The following is an 18,068-nucleotide window of genomic DNA, read 5'->3' as shown; positions in this document are numbered from 1 at the left end:
TTCCGTATACAGTGTGCGACTCAGTGATAGGAAAAGGATCAAGAGCAGAACTTCCGCAGCAGAAAGGAACCTTAAAAATCACCTTACATGCGAGAACTGAGGCCCAGTATGGTTAAACTACCCGCCTGAGTTCACTCAGCTAAACAGCCACAGCTCTGGCTGCAGGACCAGATCTCCAGGCTGCCATTCCAGTGCCCTTTTGAGGAGCCACAGTGCCTCAGGGCGATGAGTTCCGTGCACCCAGATGAGTGGGCTTACTTAGCTTCTCTGAGCCTCCGTTTCATCATCAGCAGGATTGTCAGGGGTGAACCGGGACCATGTCGCTTGTGAAGCAATGAGTATAGTGCCAGGCATCCAGTCGTGCTCAATAAATGCTTATTTACCATTCATTTCCCTTAAGAAGATAGGGGATTTGGAATAACGTGTTAAGGATGGAGCTGGATGCTGCGATCTGAAAGGCTGAAAGATGAGCAGCACGATCTTGCATGTCTGTCATCAGCGGTCAGAGAGGAGCCACTACTTTCCTCTAGAGGGGTTAAAAGAGTTAGGTGCTCCAGCTCGCGGGCTTACGCCTGCCAGAGTGCGGGCGTGCACCCTTTTACCTCGCTCATCTCCCTTCTTCGTCCTCGCTTGGCTCCGCCCCGCTGGCTCCGTGACGTCCCCAGAAGGAAGTGATTCTCCGCGGGCAACAGTATTTAAACACTAGATGTTGCCAAAGGCATACCTGCGGAGTCTTCTGAGTTTAGAAGGTAAGATGGGCAGAAGGAAGAGAGCTGGTTCTTTCAGGGATTTGTTGGGCTTTAGGGGAACGCAGCTGAAAGGGGTGTGGGGCTGGGGAGCGGAAGGAGGGATTGGGGAGCAGAGCCGGCTGGCCAGCCCCAGAGGGCTTTTCGGTCCTGAGCCCTCCTGAGAACTTCCAGGTTCTGCCACAATCTACACTTCATTCATTCAAGTCGTCTCCATGTATCAGACACTCTGGGCACCTGGAGAAAACGAAACTGAAACCAGGACTCATCCATTGCAGTGCTTTGGTGGGGTGTCTTTTGACTTTCTTCCCTTCTCTGCTCCTTTCTTTATACCGGCCCATCTCACATCCGTTGTAACAGGAAGGGTCCGCGCAAACATTTGGCTCAAAGATTTCATTGCTGGGTGAGTGTGTGCTTGTAGCACAATTGATTAGACCTGTGGGGGTGGGACCTTTGAGACGGACTGAGTGGTGAGATTGCTAAAAAATGGTTGCTTTGTGAATTGCAGCGTATGTTGCATCGTAGCAGATGCAGTTATATAAATATTCAGGTAACAGTTTGGTGTTGTCTGATGCTTGAATTGGATCTAAATCGCTCGGATCTGATTGAGGGCAGTTGGACTAAAGGGACATCCTCAGGTTCCCTGTTTGTCTAGTAGGTATATGCACATGGATGGGGAGAATAGGATTTGTTAAAAAAGTTTTTCACGAAGGGACATAATTATCTCTACCATTTATTGAATGCCTTATTTTTGCCACTCCGCCCTCTTTAATGCACTTTATATGCGTGACCGCATTTATTGTTGCCTCCGTTTCAGGGAACAGAAAATTGAGACAATAATCTAAGGTTACACAATTAGGAAGTGACAGCCTGCAGTTACCCAATCAGGGGCTCAAACTTAGATCTTGCTAAGGTGCGAGTCTCAGCTCCTTAACTACTTTATCCTGCTTGGAAGAGGAGCACACCGTGCACAGAGAAGCCTGCACAGCGCGAGGGAACACCGTGAGCTATGAGCCTTCCTGGGGTACAAGTAATGCACATTGACAAAAACACATTTTTTACTATTAAATGAAGTTTCTGGATTTTTAAATTTTTTGTTTTGTTTTCTTTTTAAAGAGGCCATCTACTTCTAGTCAGAGTGTATTTAAAGACATTGAAAGAGTTTTACTATTATAGATTTGAGAATCCTAAAATTGATCATATGCTGTGACCAGTCAAGTTTTTGAAATCTGTCATAAGCTCCATCATAAGAAAATAAGCTAAAATAAGCGAAATTTGCTGCAATGTTATTTAGAATGGTTAAAAAACTCTAATTACAAAATCTTATCTAAGAACTGCTCAGTAGTAGGGAGATGAAACAACTGTATGATGGCATATTACACAGCCGTTAAAAATGTTTTAAAAGACTTTGTAATAACATATGAAATTATTTATACTGTGGCATTAAATGAGAGGAAGAAGGATACAAAGTTACTTACCTAGCATAATCCCAACTATTCTTTAAAAATCTATAGAAAGGGGCAGGCTCCGTGGCCAAGTGGTTAAGTTCACGCGCTCCACTGCGGCAGCCCAGGGTTCGGATCCTGGGCGCAGACATGGCACTGCTCATCAGGCCACGTTGAGGTGGCGTCCCACATCCCACAACTAGAAGGACCTGCAACTATGATATACGACTGTGTATGGGGGGTTTGGGAAGACAAAGCAAAGCAGAAAAAAAAAAAAAAGAAGATTGGCAGCAGTTGTTAGCTCAGGTGCCAATCTTTGAAAAAAGAAAAGAAAACAGTTGCTTCAAAAAAAAAAAAATCTATGGAAATATACTAAAATATTGAAATGTTTGTTTCTGGGCAGTGGGCTATAGATTAATAATTTTCTTATTTTTAATTTATGTATGTTTGTAATACTCTATAATAAAAAAGTTCTGTAATAAATAAGTAGATATATTTTGAAAAAGTTGCTAGTAAAATTAGTTTCACTAATTCAGATGTTTTCTCACTATTATAAAGTTACAAAGTACTTCTCTCATCCCCAGGTGGGAAGTCAGAAGACTCCAAGAGTGTTGTCCTTCCTTGTTTGCCCTACAGGAATTTCTAAGAGCTGTATGTCTCTCTGATCAAGTGCCAAGGAGATAAGTTTTCATTTTCTCAAAGAAAAGGCTAAAAGTTGTAGCCAGTGGTATTTACCATCATGGAGACCAAGAGCCATAACAACCCTCAGGGGAGACCCACACCCTCCAGCAATGGGAGGGTTTCCATGAAAGACAATTATTTGTTGATTGAAGCTGTTAAAAAAGGCGATATGGAGCAGGTCCAGCAATTGCTGGAAGGAGGAGCTGATGTCAATTTCCAGGAAGAGGAAGGAGGCTGGGCACCTTTGCATAATGCGGTGCAGACTTACAGGGAGGGCCTTGTGGAGCTTCTGCTTCATCATGGCGCTGACCCTTGCCTGAGGAAGAGGAATGGGGCCACTCCCTTCATCGTGGCTGGGATCATGGGAAATGTGAAGCTGCTCCAACTTTTCCTTTCTAAAGGAGCAGATGTCAATGAGTGTGATTCTAATGGCTTCACAGCTTTCATGGAAGCTGCTGGGAAGGGTCACGTGGAAGCGTTAAGATTCTTGTATGAGAATGGAGCAACGGTGAATTTGAGGCGAAAGGCAAAGGAGGATCAAGAGAGGCTTAGGAAGGGAGGGGCCACAGCTCTCATGGATGCTGCTGCAAACGGACATGTAGAGGTCTTGAAGATCCTCCTTGATGAGATGGGGGCAGATGTCAATGTCCGTGACAATATGGGCAGAAATGCTTTGTTCCATGCTCTTCGGAACTCGGATAATAGTAATGTGGAGGTCATTACTCGCCTTCTGCTGGACCATGAGGCTGATGTCAATGTGAGAGGAGAAGAAGGGAAGACACCCCTGATCCTGGCAGTGGAAAAGAAGCACTTGGGTCTGGTGTCCATGCTTCTGGAACAAGAACGTATAGAGATTAATGACACAGACCGTGAGGGCAAAACAGCACTGCTGTTTGCTGTCCAACTCAAACTGAAGGAAATTGCCCAGTTGCTGTGCAACAAAGGAGCCAGCACAGATTGTGGGGATCTTGTTATGATAGCGAGGCGTAATTACGACAGTTCCCTTGTAGACTTTCTTCTCCGTCATGGAGCCAGTGAAGATTTTCACCCTCCTGCTGATGACTGGGAGCCTCAGAGCTCACGTTGGGGGACAGCCCTGAAACATCTCCACAGGATGTACCGCCCTATGATTGGCAAACTCAAGATCTTTATTGATGAAGAATATAAAATTGCTGACACTTCTGAAGGGGGCATCTACCTGGGGTTCTATGAGGAGCAAGAGGTAGCTGTGAAGCGATTCTATGAAGGCAGCGCACGTGGACAAAGGGAGGTCTCCTGTCTGCAGAGCAGCCGAGTCCGCAGTAGCTTGGTGACATTCTACGGGTGTGAGAGCCACAGCGGCTGTCTGTACGTGTGCCTTGCCCTCTGTGAGTGGACACTGGAGGAGCTCTTGGCCCATCACAGAGAAGAGGCTGTGGAAAATGAGGAAGGTGAATTTGCCCGAAACGTCCTCTTATCTATATTTAAGGCTGTCGAAGAACTCCACCATTCGTGTGGATACTCTCACCAGGATCTGCGGCCACAAAACATCTTAATAGGTGAGTCCCCAGTCTTCTCTTAGAAATTGTAAAGTCATTATTTACAAAAGGAAAAGATTTTCATTGCAGATAGGAAAGGCCTAGAGTAAAGGTAAGTTATTCAGTTTGAGGATTAACGCAACAAATTCGTAATTACAGTGCAGTGCTGCCGGTTAAAACCTTTACTCCACATGGAAGTCACAGATGCCAACAGAATGCCAGGCTAGTTTTATATTGCCCATGGCAAATACAAATATGAAGCCATGTCCTGGATGGAGCCAGCTCTAGAAATTTGCATTTGTAGAACAAAAAGAAAGAGCTGAAGAGAAATGCAATGGACCAAATATTTGTGTTCCCCCCAAATTCATATGTTGAAACCCTAATCCCAGTGTGGTAGCATTTGGAGGTGGGGCCTTTGGGAAGTGATTAGGTCACTTAGGGTGGAGCCCTCATGAATGAGATTAGTGCCTTTTTTCCCCACAATCAGAAATAATTTTTTTAAATTTTTTTGAACTAAGAGCTTTATTTTAGTTTTTTTTTTACTTTTTAAGCTAGCAGCTTTATTGAGATAAAATGGACATCATCTAAGTTTAAGGTGTAGAATGTGGTTTTATATACATACATATTTCAAATTGATTACCACAATATGATTAGTGAACACATCTGTCACCTCACATAGTTACCATTGTGTGTGCGTGTAGTGAGAGCTTTGAAGATTTACTCTCTTAGCAGCTTTCAAGTATACAAGACAGTATTGTTAACTCTAGTCACCGTGCTGCTCATTAGGTCCCCAGAACTTACTCATCTTGTAACAGGAAGTTTGTACCCTTTGACTTTCAGCTGTTTGCCCCACCCCCACCCCCGCAGTGGCCACCACCCATCTACTCTCTGTTTTTATGAGTTCAGTTTTTTTAGATTCCACATATAAGAAGTGAGATCATATAGTATTTGTTTCTCTGCCTGACTTACTCAACTTAGCATAATTGCCTTCAAGTGTCATCCATGTTGTCATAAATGGCAGGATTTTTTTATGACTGAATAATATTCCATTCTGTATGTGTGTGTGTATATATATATATATATATGTCACATTTTCTTTATCCATTAATCCATTGAAAGACACTTAGGTTGTTTCTATGACTTGGCTTTTGTAAATAATGCTGCAATGAACCTGCAGGTGCAGAGATCTCTTCAAGATAGTGAGTTCATTTCCTTTGGATATATACCCAGAAGTGGGATTGCTGGATTATATGGTAGTTTAATTTTTAATATTTTAAGGAACCTCCATTATGTTTTCCATAGTGGCTGTACCAATTTATATTCCCATTAACAGTACACAGTCCCCTTTTCTCCACATCCTTGCCAACACTTATTTCTTGTCTTTTTGATAATAAATATTCTAACAGGTGTGAGGTAATATCACACTGTAGTTTTGATTTGCATTTCCCTGATAAGTAGAGCTGTTGAGCACCTTTTCACGTACCTGTTGGCCATTTTTCTGTCTGCATTGGAAAAATGTCTCTTCAGATCCTTTGCCTGTTTTTTAATCAAAGTATTTGTTTTTTTGCTATTGAGTTGTATGAATTTCTTATATATTTGGATATTAACCCCATATCAGATATATGATTTGCAAATTTTTTTTTCCATCCCATAGGTTGCCTTTTCATTTTGTTGGTCATTTCTTTTGCTGTGCAGAAGATTTTTCAGTTTGATGTAGCCCCACTTTTTTATTTTCGCTTTGTTGCTTGCACTTTTGGTGTCATATCCAAAAAATCATTGCCAAGACCAATGTCAAAGAAATTTTTCCCTATGTTTTCTTCTAGGAGTTTTACAGTTCAGGTCTTACATTTAAGTCTTTAATCCTTTTTGAATTAATTTCTGTGAGTGGTGGAAGATAAGGGTTCAGTTTCACTCTTTTGCATGTGACTATCCAGTTTTCCTAATATCATGTTTTGAAGAGACTGTCTTTTCCCCGTTGAGTATTCTTGGCTCCCTTATTGGTTGACTGTATATATGTGGGTTTATTTCTGGGCTCTCGATTCTGTACCAATGGTCTATATGTCAGGTTTTATGCCAGTACTGTACTGTTTTGATTACTATAGCTTTGTAACATAGTTAGAAATCTGGAAGTGTGATGACTCCAGCTTCATTCTTCTTTCTCAAGTTGCTTTGGTGGGATTAGTGCCCTTATAAGAAGAGGTCGTAGGGCTAGCTAGCTGTCTTTCTACCACGTAAGGGCACACCTGTTTGTAAACCAGGAAGAGAGCCCTCACCTAGAACCTGAACCTGCCAACACCCTGATCTTGGACTTCCAACTTCCGGAACTATGAGAAATAAATTTCTGTTTTCTGACTCACCCAGTTGATGGTAATTTGATATAGCAGCTGGCACCGACTAACATAACAGTCAAATTATTATTGGTCACATGTGATTCAAAATAAATACATTTTTTAAAGTATTTAAGGATTCAGGAAAACTTTCTACCCACAGACCCTATATGAAAGAATTGCTGGAGGATATGTGTAAGGAAGGAGAGAAAGAGCCTGGGAGAAAACAGACTTTTCAGGGGCAAAAATGAACAAAGAAATAATTTTTTTAAGTAAGCTAAACGTGTTGTTTTTTAAAAAATTAAAATTAAAAAAATCTTAATCCTAGATGATATCTCTGTGGTGGGAGTGAAGATGAAAAGCAGAGTGAAGGAAAAGGGGACTGAGCTTCTTGAGTGGTTGAGAGCAGGATGAAGCAGGCAGGTTTCGTCCTAGCTCTGCCCATCAACTGTTTGTTAATGTCTGTGATTACATAAGACAGGACACTAAGCATAAGCATTTAAAAAATTTTATAGCACTTTAACAATGTCTATTGAATCTAAAAATAAAAAATTGGGGCCTGTAAAAAAAATCAAGTCTTAGAAGAGATGTGAAGTGTTCCATTAGACACTTTCAAATTTAAGTAGCAGAAAACTCACTTCAAAAGTGGCTTAAGCAAGTGAAAGGAATTTATTGGTTCAAATAACGGAAGATAACCCATGATTTTTAATCTGTGCCCCTTCGCTGCTTGATCCTCATTGCAGGCCACCTTCTGACTTCATCCCTCCTCTCCAGCCCTTGGGGCTTCTTTCTGTCAGCGCAGAATTCTCCAGGTTCCTTTCTGTCTTGGGAATTCCTACCTGGAATTCTGTCTCCCCTCCATTATTTGCTTCACTCACTTACCTGAATTCTAGATCTTTTCCATCTAAGCGTCTCTTCCTTGAAGAAGACTTCTCCCCCCCACGCACAGCCATGGAGCTCTTCTTATAATACACTTTCAGAGGATCCTGCACTTTGGCTAGCATTTTCAAAATGGCGATTAATTTTATGTTCATCTGTGTAATTATTCATTTAGTATCAGTCTTCTCGTCCAGAGACACTACACCCTGTAGGTCTGGGACTGTGTTCTCCTTCACCATCATTTTTCCCCTCATTAAACTCTTGTTGAATAATTTGATGGGCTACTTTTTGTTAGATTCTGGGTTTCCACACAACGTTGATGTCTCAGTTCAGAATAAAAGGGGTTTGAGAAGCACACAACTGCACTGGCCATCATCCTACCTGGGGATACCCAGCGTTCTTTCTCAGACTCCTTCAAGCCAAAGGCAGGAGCCACCTCTTCGAGGACAAATCACTGATTTGCCCTCCTTTCATCTTGTTCCTGACCTCTCTCATCCATGCATCCCTTTTTTCTAAGGACTCAGTGGCTTCCTTCAAGAGAGAAAGATTCTGAAGAGGGCAAGGAGGCAGTGACTCATTACAAGCGTGTGGTTGACCCATGATAAGTGATTACAATGTCATGGTGGGCTGTGGCTAGTGGGCTCAATTTGATGGAGCGCTCTGCTTAGGCATTCTGGGATTTGGAGCCTTGTTGGTTAATTGTTCTTTAGCCATAGGCTGTAGCCATAACCCCTACCAGCAGCTCCTTTATAAATCTGTGCTCCTCACTCCTAGGAATTGCATGACTGGGGAGCTGGTTAAATTTATTCTCATCTGTCCCCACCCGCTGACCTGGAAAAAGTAAAATGTAAGTCCTGCTCTTGGCAGATACCTAATAGGTCAAACGACACAGTGCAAAGGACAGTGTTTTGAGGAGTAAACAGCAATGCAGATAGAAACTTTATTATTGCCTTCTTCAGAGATGATGGATTGCACATTGCGTTACGTACTTGTTTAAATTAATTACTCACAACATGGAGGATGAGGATTTTTAATGCAGCTCTACAAACTGTCCCTTAGATTCCAAGAAAGCTGTTTGCCTGGCAGATTTTGATAAAAGTATCAAGCTGTCTGGAGAGCCACAGGAAATCAAGAGAGATCTGGAGGTAATTTCTACAGTCAATGGACTTTTCCGTTTTCCTGCTTCCTTACGTTTTCGTTACCTTATTTGCTATGGCCAATGAGAGGCTGCTCCTATTTTATCTAGGAAGGAAAGACCTCTCAAGGCCTTCCCCTGGTCTTGCTCACGGACCTCCTTCCCTTGCAGACAATGGTGATTCTCTGGGTTGGTGTGGAGTTGCTTGTCGCTGTGGCTCCTTTCTGTGTCTCTTTGGATTTCTTCCTTCCAAATAAATTGCGCATGCTGCACCTCTTCTAGAATCACCTCCAAGAGGTATCTCCAAAATACCTCCAAAATTCCTGCGGGAGGTATTTTCTGCTTAATGACAAGGTAAATGAGACTTTTTTCGCCCACTCCATTCAAACTCTGAAGAGGGCAGACACTAAGCCCTCTGAGACACCTGGGAGGGATGGGCTCGATCCATAGCTCCAAAGAGACTAAGCCTGGTCCAAAAGGTTAAGACCCTGAAATAACTGTTTCTCCTGGGAAGAGACAGAGCCTGGCCTCTGCAGCCAAAGCTCCCAGAGCGGTTCCGACCCTGGGGGAGCAGATCTCTCTGGAGAGTTCCCCAGGCTGTTGAACTTTCAACCCAGTGAGCAAGAGCTCTGCATCCCTGTCCAAGCTTTGTGGTTCCATGGCTCCCGATTTCAGCTCCTTCCCTGACTGGTGTCTTGCGTGGTACAGGAGTTCCTATGTTGGCCTCCTTCTCAGCCTTTCCTCCCTGCCGTGGCCTACCTCCTGGGGCCGTTACTGTGTCCCGCTGGACCTGAACTGGCTGCTTTATCTGCTACCTGTCATATCCCCCACCCAAAGTCCCCATTCCCAGCCAGATTCCTGGCATTCCCCTTGTGTTTCAAAAAACGTTTTCCCTTTTCCCAGTTTATCTAAATTCTATCTATACTTTAAGGTCCATCTCGAAAACTTCTTCCTCTAAGCAGTCTTTCCTGCCAAGTTTGGCCCAGAATTATCTTTTGCTCCTTATAAACCGAAACTGTGGGGATCACGTATTGCCTTGAAGAGTTCTCAATGCACAAACCTATGTCTTTTCTTCCCCTGTGGACTCCTCGAGATTCCTCCCATTTTCCATTTGCTCGTAGCCTGCACCACACCCTCTAAGGTCACCCAGATAGAGTGGGTAAGCACCTTTGGCTTCATTTGTGGCTTTTGTGCAGGCCCTTGGACTGCTGGTCCTATATGTGGTAAGGAAGGGAGACACCCCTTTTGAGAAGCTGAAGACTAAGAGTAATGAAGAGGTGATTCAACTTTCTCCAGATGAGGATGCTCGGGACCTCATTTGTCAACTGTTGGACCCTGGGAAAAATGTGAAGGACCATCTGAGTGGCCTGCTGGGTCATCCCTTCTTTTGGAGTTGGGAGAGGTAAGTAAAACTTGAGTGCACCTTAGGGGCCTCCAGAATGGAGACAGTGAGTGTATTAGTCAGGGTTCTTATGTATTGATATTTATTATGAGGAAATGGCTCATGCAGTATTGAGGCTGAGAAGTTCCGCGATCTACCGTGCGCAAGCTGGAGACCCGGGAAAGGCAATGGTGTAATTTAGTCCAAATCAAAAGGCCTGAGACCCAGGGGAGCTGATGATGCAGATTCTAGTGAGGGTCTGAAGGCCTGAGAAGCAGGAGAGCTGAGGTCCAGAGAAGACTGATGGCCCAGCTGAAGCCGTCAGGCAGGAAGGGGCCAATTCCACCTTTTGTTCTACTCAGGCCCTCAATGATTGCCTGCCGCCCACTCGCGTCAGGCTTTGCTGAGTCAGCTGATTCAAATGCTAAGGACATCTGGTAACACGCTCACAGACACACCCAGAATAATGTTTAATCTGCGGCCAGTCAAGTTAACACACAACATTAACCGTCAGGGGGAGGTGGTGTGGGCAGGGGGATCAGCAGACCCAGGCTTTCCTCTCAGCTTGGCATTTCCTGGCTGTGTGTCCTTGGAGTGGTGACTTAACCTCTCTGGATTCTGGTTTTCTCTTCTGAAGAATAGAAAAAGAGAGAAGAGAAACCTGCTCCTCCCATCATGCAGAATTTTTAGAGAAGTGGTTTTACTACTTTTATCAAAACCCAAAATCTAACTGTTTTCTTTTTCTGGAAAGAGTGGGAATGACCATGTTAATTCTCTCATCTTCAGCCGCTATAGGACTCTTAGGAATATAGGAAATGAATCCGACATCAAAACGCGAAAAGCTAAGAGTAACATCCTCCAACTACTCGAACTTGGAAAGTCTGAACATTCCAGAAGTTTTGTCCAGTGGACTAGTAAGGTATGAACAATTCCTCTGCTCTGGGAGTTATTCCAGGGATAAGAATCTGTGTAATGTGGTAGGTTTTCTAACTTCTCAAATTCTATTGGCCTGGCCCTACCAAGAGGTGAGAGAGGGGGTTTTCCTTCGCTTCCTTCCCATCCCTGAACTTTTGGGTCTCTGCTCTCTCTTTCAGAAGCCAGGTCCTCCGAACAGCCTCTCATCTAGTCTCCTCTTTAGGGTGGCTTTGTCCCGTCCCATAAGCTTTTTCCTTTTCTCTGGCTCTTTCCCTCAAACCTTGTTTTCTGAGAGCGGCGTGGCTAATAATCCTATTACCATTGTGACAAGAGCAGCTGATTAAATAGAGCTTTTAACCCAAAGGAGGCACTCCGCTGTGAGGTGTTTCAGTCCGGGCAGAGACTCGCTGTCTCCGCTGCCTGTGAACAGCCCAGCTCCGAGGATCCACGTACACTCCTACATTCTGCCTGAGAAAACAGACTACACAAAAAGATCATCCTTCAAATTCCTCTTCTTCAAGGAAAGGTCCACTTAACTTGAACTAAATATGGTGGAAGATAAAAAATGAACCACCATCTAGATCTAGTCAGTACTATCACAACTTTTCGTTATTATCAATTGGCAGACATGTATTAACTACCAGTTATGTGCTAGGCCCATGCGAGGCCATGGATATACAAAGCAGAGTACGGCATGGTCCATATGGGGCCCAGAGAACCACAGAAACGATGGCTGTGTGATACCTGCTGGGCGCCCCAGAGACGCATGCAAAGCACTATGGGAGAATCTGTAATCTTCAGGTCTTTGAGACCAACAGCTTCCCTCTCTTAGGCCTGATTTAGGACTGTGCTTCTCCCATACCTTTTTGTTTCTGGGTCTCATTTTGTTTTCCTTCTTTCACTTGTCTCTAGACTACACGTCAAACTCACAATTGTTGGCTTAATGTCTTTCTTGCTACCCTGTAAGTTCCATGAGGGTAGAGACCATCCCTTCTCTGGTTTGTTATTGTATTCCTGGCATGGAGTAGGTGTGCCATGACTCTTTGCTAAATGAATGTCTATAAAACTTCAGCTTAAACTTAAATTTGTAGAATCAGAGAAATTTGAAACCAGAGCAGATGATAGTAATCGCTAATGATTATGTAGTGCTGACTATATGGCCGCTATAGTTCTCAAGACTTAGGTGAGGTACCACACTTAATCCTTGAAACAACGTCTGAGGCCATTATCTCCATTTTGCAGATGGGCAAAATGAGGCACAGGCAAATAATTTTTCGAAAGACACAGAACCAGGAAGGGTTGAGGCAGGATTTGAAGCTGGGCAGTCTGGCTGAAGAGGCCATGTGCTAAAGCCACTCACTGCGAAAAGCTATGATGCCCTCAAGTCCACCATCTCGTTTAATTGCTGAGGAAATTGAGGCTCAAGAGGTGGAACCCGAAATAGTCAGAACTGGAAAGTCGGAGATTGGCAGAGCTGGGAAGAGAATTCTGTTCTTTCGTTTCCCAATTCAGTGATTCTTCATTGACTTATGTTGAATTTTGATTGACTTTAATTCTTATGTTTTAGTTTCCATTTTAGGCTTGGTTTTCCTGTTGATTTTAGTGACTGGCCCATGTTCACAGCTGTACTACTGTTACCGAACCTGGAGTGAGTTCACTCACCCGTTGCACAGCAAGCCAAGCTCTGACACCGGGTGTAGTGGAAGAAAGTAGGAACTTTATTTTTGCACAGCGCTGAGCAAGGAGAGAGGGCAGCTAACACTCAAATCCCAAACTCCTTGAAAAGCTAAAAGGAAGGGTTTTTATTTGGGGTTTTAGCTGGTCGGAGCTTTCCCACCAGCCTGTCTTTGGCCTTGAGACACTTGCAGAGAGGAGGAAGCCTGTGACCTTGCTGGTCAGCAGCTTTTCCCCAGCCCATATCTCTTTGCGGGAGGAAATAGTCCAGGTGCTTGTCCTTGACAGTGTCTGTCTCCATGGAGAATAGTGGATTCTGGAGCCAGGAAGCCAGAGAGTAAGCCGGGAATGAGTGTTTTGGTTTTAACCCCATGTATGCTGGGTTTAATGTGGGGAAACTGATATCAGGGTCGGTATCACTACCAGCTTTTGGCAGCACAGGTCCAGAGCCCAAGTTCTCCAGCGTATACTCCTGCCTTCTCTCCATCAGCTGCCCCGTCCTGCCACGTGTGTGTTGCTCGGCATTTCTCACACGTGCTCTGCACAGCGTACACTCAGGCAGGCTCAGCAGGTCTTCACTAGTGTTGGTCTTGTCACCAGTTACTCTTCCTAAGGGACCCTTTGGCTTCATGGTTGTAGCATTTTGTTCTTTTACTCTAAACTCTTACTAACTATGAGAGCCATCTACAAGGGTACACGCACAAAGAAGAAGGCACTCACATGAGAGAAGTTGCCCTGGGACACCTGGAGGCAACAAGAGACATGTAACCTTTGGAGGTATAATTAAAAACAAAATAAAACAAAAAACAACCAGCTCACTTTGGCAATGGCTACCAGGCCTGGTTTCAGTTTGGACAACCATCTTTGAGGAGGAAATGCAGGGGCTGGCCCTGTGGCTCAGTGGTTAAGTTCACACACTCTGCCTCTGTGGCCAGGGGTTTCACTGGTTTGGATCCTGGGCGCGGACATGGCACGGCTCATCAGGCCATGCTGAGGTGGCGTCCCACATAGCACAGCCAGAAGGACCTACAGCTAGAATATACAACTATATACTGGGGGGCTTTAGGGAGAAGAAGAAGAAAAAACAAAAAAAAAGAGGAAGATTGGCAACAGATGTTAGCTCAGGTGCCAATCTTAAAAGAAAATTTTAAAAAAAGGATGAAATCAATCAAGTACGAGTTTGGAAGGGTGGCCATGAGGATAAAAATACTGTATATTACAATAAGCAAATTTCCTAGTATAGTAGCCAAAGATTTTCTAAACCATGTTTTAATATATTTAATTTCTTATAAAAACAATTCTCTTGGGAAACAGATACACAAATTTAAAGTTACTTATAATCCCACATCCATACACAACTACGGTTAGCAGTTTGGTGTATCGTCTTCACTTCCAGTCTTTTCTTTCTATTAATTTGTTTTATTAATTGGTGGTAATTTTAGCATATATTCAAATTTGTATTTTGCCTTTTTGCAGTAACATTCCATCAGGATTTATTTTGTGTTGCTCCTACATTTTTGCGTAATGTTTTGCTTTTTAGATTGACAGCTGTGTTATGCGACAGATGAATAAATTTTATGAAAAAAATGGCAATTTCTATCAGAACACAGTGGGTGATCTGCTAAAGTTCATCCGGAATTTGGGAGAACACATTGATGAGGAAAAGAATAAAGAGTAAGTATTGTTTTCGTTCCTGTAAGTTATATATGAGATGAGAATGATTTTAAAAATCCAATTCTAAATTTATATCTGCTATTTGATGGGAAGAACAAAATTTATTCTGATGAAAGAAAAGTAATTCCTCCCCCTTGTTCAGAAAAGGACCATCACAAGGGTCTTACAATGAACCATGGACACGCTCAGCAGGGTCTCATCTTCCTTTTTTCTTTTTTTTTTAAGATTGGCCCTGAGCTAACATCTGTTGCCAATCTTCCTCTTTTTTCTTCTTCTCCCCAAAGCCCCCCAGTGCACAGTTGTATATTCTAGTTGTAGGTCCTTCTAGTTCTTCTATGTGGGACGCCACCTCAGCATGGCTTGATGAGCAGTGCTAGGTCTGCGCCCAGGATCTGAACCGGTGAACCCCGGGCCGCCAAAGTGGAGTATGCAAACTTAACCACTTGGCCACAGGGCCGGCCCCTCATCTTCCTTTTTAGCTTATCCTGAGCCCCCTGTGAACAGAATGCTAGTGACTCCCTTGTGTGAAGAAACACAGGGGACTGGGCAGCTGGGTGAAGTGAATACAGCGTTATAAAAGTCTAGACGTAGCCCCATGTTAGTTAAATCAGCTTTTGTTGCCAAAAATGTTAGGTGCAAATTCACAAAAAACTTGCAGTTTCCAGGGCTCTTTTGGATTTTGGAATTGTGGATGAGGGATTGTGGAATTGTATTATCTCCATTTTATGGGTGATAAAACCAAGGTTCACAAAAATTAAGTTGCCAAAGTTTGCATCGTTAGTTGAAGAGTCAGGCGATGAACCTTGCTCTCAGATTCCAAAGTCCGTATTCGTTTTGCCATAGAAACCAGGGGGCAAAGAGATCTCTGGAACCGGGTGCTGTGGGGTGTCAGGGGAGAAGAATTTGAGGCAAGCATGCCAAAATATTTATGTTCCTTTCAGGATGAAGTCGAAAATTGGAATACCTTCCCAGTATTTTCAGAAGAAGTTTCCTGATCTGGTCATCTATGTCTATACAAAACTACAGAACACAGAATACAGAAAGCATTTTCCAAACACACAATCCAAATAAGCCTTGCTGTGATGGAGGCAGAGGTGTCCAGCACCTGAGTGTGGCTGAGTGCTGACCGAGCCTTGTATAATCCTGGGCAATTCACAACTCTCTGGGCCTCTTAACTAACCTGGTTGCTTGTAAGGAATGAGTTGAATGGCTGATATGTCAGTTCCTGGTACAATGGTTGGCGTTTCCCACATGTTTATGACAAAAAAAGTATATGCTCCAATTACTCTAGTTCTTTTTAAGGGTAAAACTTAGTGGCGGGAGCTGGAAGCGCATTCTGCCGATTCCTCTTGTCAATTGCACCAAAGGAGTGGGTGCCTAGACCTCTAAGGCTATATGTTTCACATCAGTTATCTCATGTAATTCTCACAATGACCGTGCAAGATAGGGTTGATGTCCCCATATAAGAACTGACAAACCTGAGACTCAGAGAGTTTGAACTACTTGCCCAAGATCATACAACCTGTACAGAGCACTGTGTAAAGGGATGTGGTGGTATTGTTACCTCTTACTTGGGCACCTTAAAACTTAGTTACTATCCCAGGGCTCTTCTGGATGAGACCCAAAAGGAATGCCAAAGGGGCTCTGGGTGGCTCATTCATTTATTCATTCAATATTTGTTGAGCATGTAATACTTGTATGAATTCCATTCCTTCTAGAACCACTTGCACTGGTTTTCTATGACCTTAAGGCAATAGTTCTTAACTGTGGGCAGTTTTGCCCCTCAGGGCCATTTGGTAGTGTCTGGAGATGTTTCTGGTTGTCAAAGCTGGGAGGTAGGGGGTTGTTACTGGCATCTAGTAGGTAGAGGTCAGGGATGCTGCCAAACATTCTACAATGCCCAGGATAGCACATACCCTGCACCTCCCGAATTATCCAGCCTAAAATATCAGTGGTACTGAGGTTGAGAAACTCTGCCTTGAGAGGCTGGGACTCTTCTGAACTGGCTTGGGGCCCGGGACCCTGGAGTGTGCGGACCATCTCATGGAGGAGTGACTCAGATTTGTTTTCTTGCTTTTGGATCTGTAGTGAGACAGTTCCAGTGTCACCTCCTCAGGAATTGATCTGACCACTCTCACTTTCCACACCCCAGTGTGAGTCCTCTTTCTGGCTCCCTAGCACCCCTAGCTACATCAGAGCACGCCTCTCTCCACCTTGAGTGTGCTTTTTCCCCACTGGAATCTAAGCTCCTGAGGGCCAATAATATACATTTTTTTGATTTGTGTCATTACTGCCTAGTAAATTGTCTGCCCCACGGTAATGTTCAATAAATATTCATTGAATAATAAATGAACCATCTTCATAGATGAGTAATAATGGTACCTTATATTTTCATGGTCATTTATAATTTATAAATTACACCTGCGTATCTCTTTTAGTTTTAAAAACAATCCCGTAAGGTGTGTGTCATCATCCTCATTTTGCAGATGAGGAAACTAAGGTTAGAGACATGTTGGTTGACTCTAATACATAACTAGGGGAGGTGTCACTCTCTTGATTTGAACAGATTTTTTGGGCTTAAGTCTAATGTTCTTTCCATTACCCTCACTGTGGTGGTTAAGGTGGAGCTTTGTAATGGGAAGAGCTGGGAAAAAACCGTATCTTAGGCATTCCTGAAGAAGAGGTAGTCTAAAGTGGATGTTACGGAATGAAGTTAAGAAGTACTGGAAGAAACAAGCTTAAGGGTTTTCTTTAAGATTTTGGGAGCAGCAGGATTGATTTAGGTTTTAACATTAAGCTTTGGTTTTATGATTTGTAGTGAGTACCTGGATATGTCAATCAAAATGCCTATTTGTAAAGCATAGTCAATAAAACTTTGAATCATCTTATAAAGTCTGATTTTCTCCAAGTGATATTTCCGCTTTTGAGAGCAAAAGTAGATATAGTGATATCTGCTATAGAAAATGTTCAATGAGTAATTACTCGGTAAGTTTTAAGAAAGGGCATCCTTCTCAAGGCCATGGCTCTTGTGGTCCCCTCTGCCTGGAGTTTTATTCTGCCAATCTTTGCATGGCAGTTCCTTTTCATCTTTTAGGCTCAGCTACAGTGTTCATCCTTTGATGGCCTTCCTTATCCAAAATGTTTCACAGCTATCATTTTTTATAACATCAAGGCACCAATCACTATCTGAAATTATCAGATTTATTGTTCACATTAAAAAAAGTCTCTTTCTTCCTCATGATGATGGGAACATAAGCTCCATGATAGAAAGGATGTGGTCTGTCTTATTCACCATTATAATCCATCTCCAATATCTAGCATGGTGCCTGGAACAAAGCAGATTCCAATAAATACTTATTGAGTGGGAAAATAAATGCTTCTATGATTGCAATATCTCACTGAGTTATAATTATGTAATTAAAAGCCTTTCTTTAAAATATGAGCATCTAGAAGGCCAGGATATTTTTCTTCTTTGTTGTGCTTGGCATTGAATAGCTGCTCAATAAAATCTGTTGCATTTGGTTAATCCTCCCCCTCCTAGGGGGCTCTATCGTGTTAATATGGGTCTTTCAATGAATGAAGAGGCTTTAGGCCCTAATAAAATATAACTAAAAGGTGGGACTGCAGGTGTCATGGTGGGAGGTAGGGAAGGACACTTGGATGCTTTCTGGTGTCTCTCAAATTATTTCAAGGT

General features: G+C 43.1%; 1 protein-coding gene across 3 annotated transcripts; it reads left to right on the top strand.

The window, feature by feature from the left end:
• Positions 1-657: 657 nt before the first annotated feature.
• Positions 658-17,266, top strand: RNASEL (ribonuclease L). Of its 3 annotated transcripts, XM_070266197.1 has the most exons (8): positions 658-749; positions 1,107-1,149; positions 2,776-4,410; positions 8,655-8,740; positions 9,927-10,132; positions 10,898-11,030; positions 14,241-14,374; positions 15,316-17,266. In XM_070266197.1, exons 3-8 carry the CDS (start codon positions 2,931-2,933, stop codon positions 15,443-15,445), a joined length of 2,169 nt encoding a protein of 722 aa, XP_070122298.1. In that variant the 5' UTR covers positions 658-749; positions 1,107-1,149; positions 2,776-2,930; the 3' UTR covers positions 15,446-17,266.
• The last annotated feature ends 802 nt before the right edge of the window (positions 17,267-18,068 follow it).

The sequence above is a fragment of the Equus caballus genome, chromosome 5 (assembly GCF_041296265.1).
Source record: "Equus caballus isolate H_3958 breed thoroughbred chromosome 5, TB-T2T, whole genome shotgun sequence".
In the NCBI taxonomy this organism is placed as follows: domain Eukaryota; kingdom Metazoa; phylum Chordata; class Mammalia; order Perissodactyla; family Equidae; genus Equus; species Equus caballus.
This window is presented reverse-complemented; position numbering and strand designations above follow the sequence as displayed.

Coding starts and splice junctions, on each gene's coding strand:
- RNASEL (XM_070266197.1), top strand. CDS start 2,931: ATGGAGACCAAGAGCCATAACAACCCTCAGGGGAGACCCACACCCTCC. Junction 8,741..9,926: donor AAATCAAGAGAGATCTGGAG/GTAATTTCTACA, acceptor GCTTTTGTGCAG/GCCCTTGGACTGCTGGTCCT. Junction 14,375..15,315: donor GATGAGGAAAAGAATAAAGA/GTAAGTATTGTT, acceptor TGTTCCTTTCAG/GATGAAGTCGAAAATTGGAA.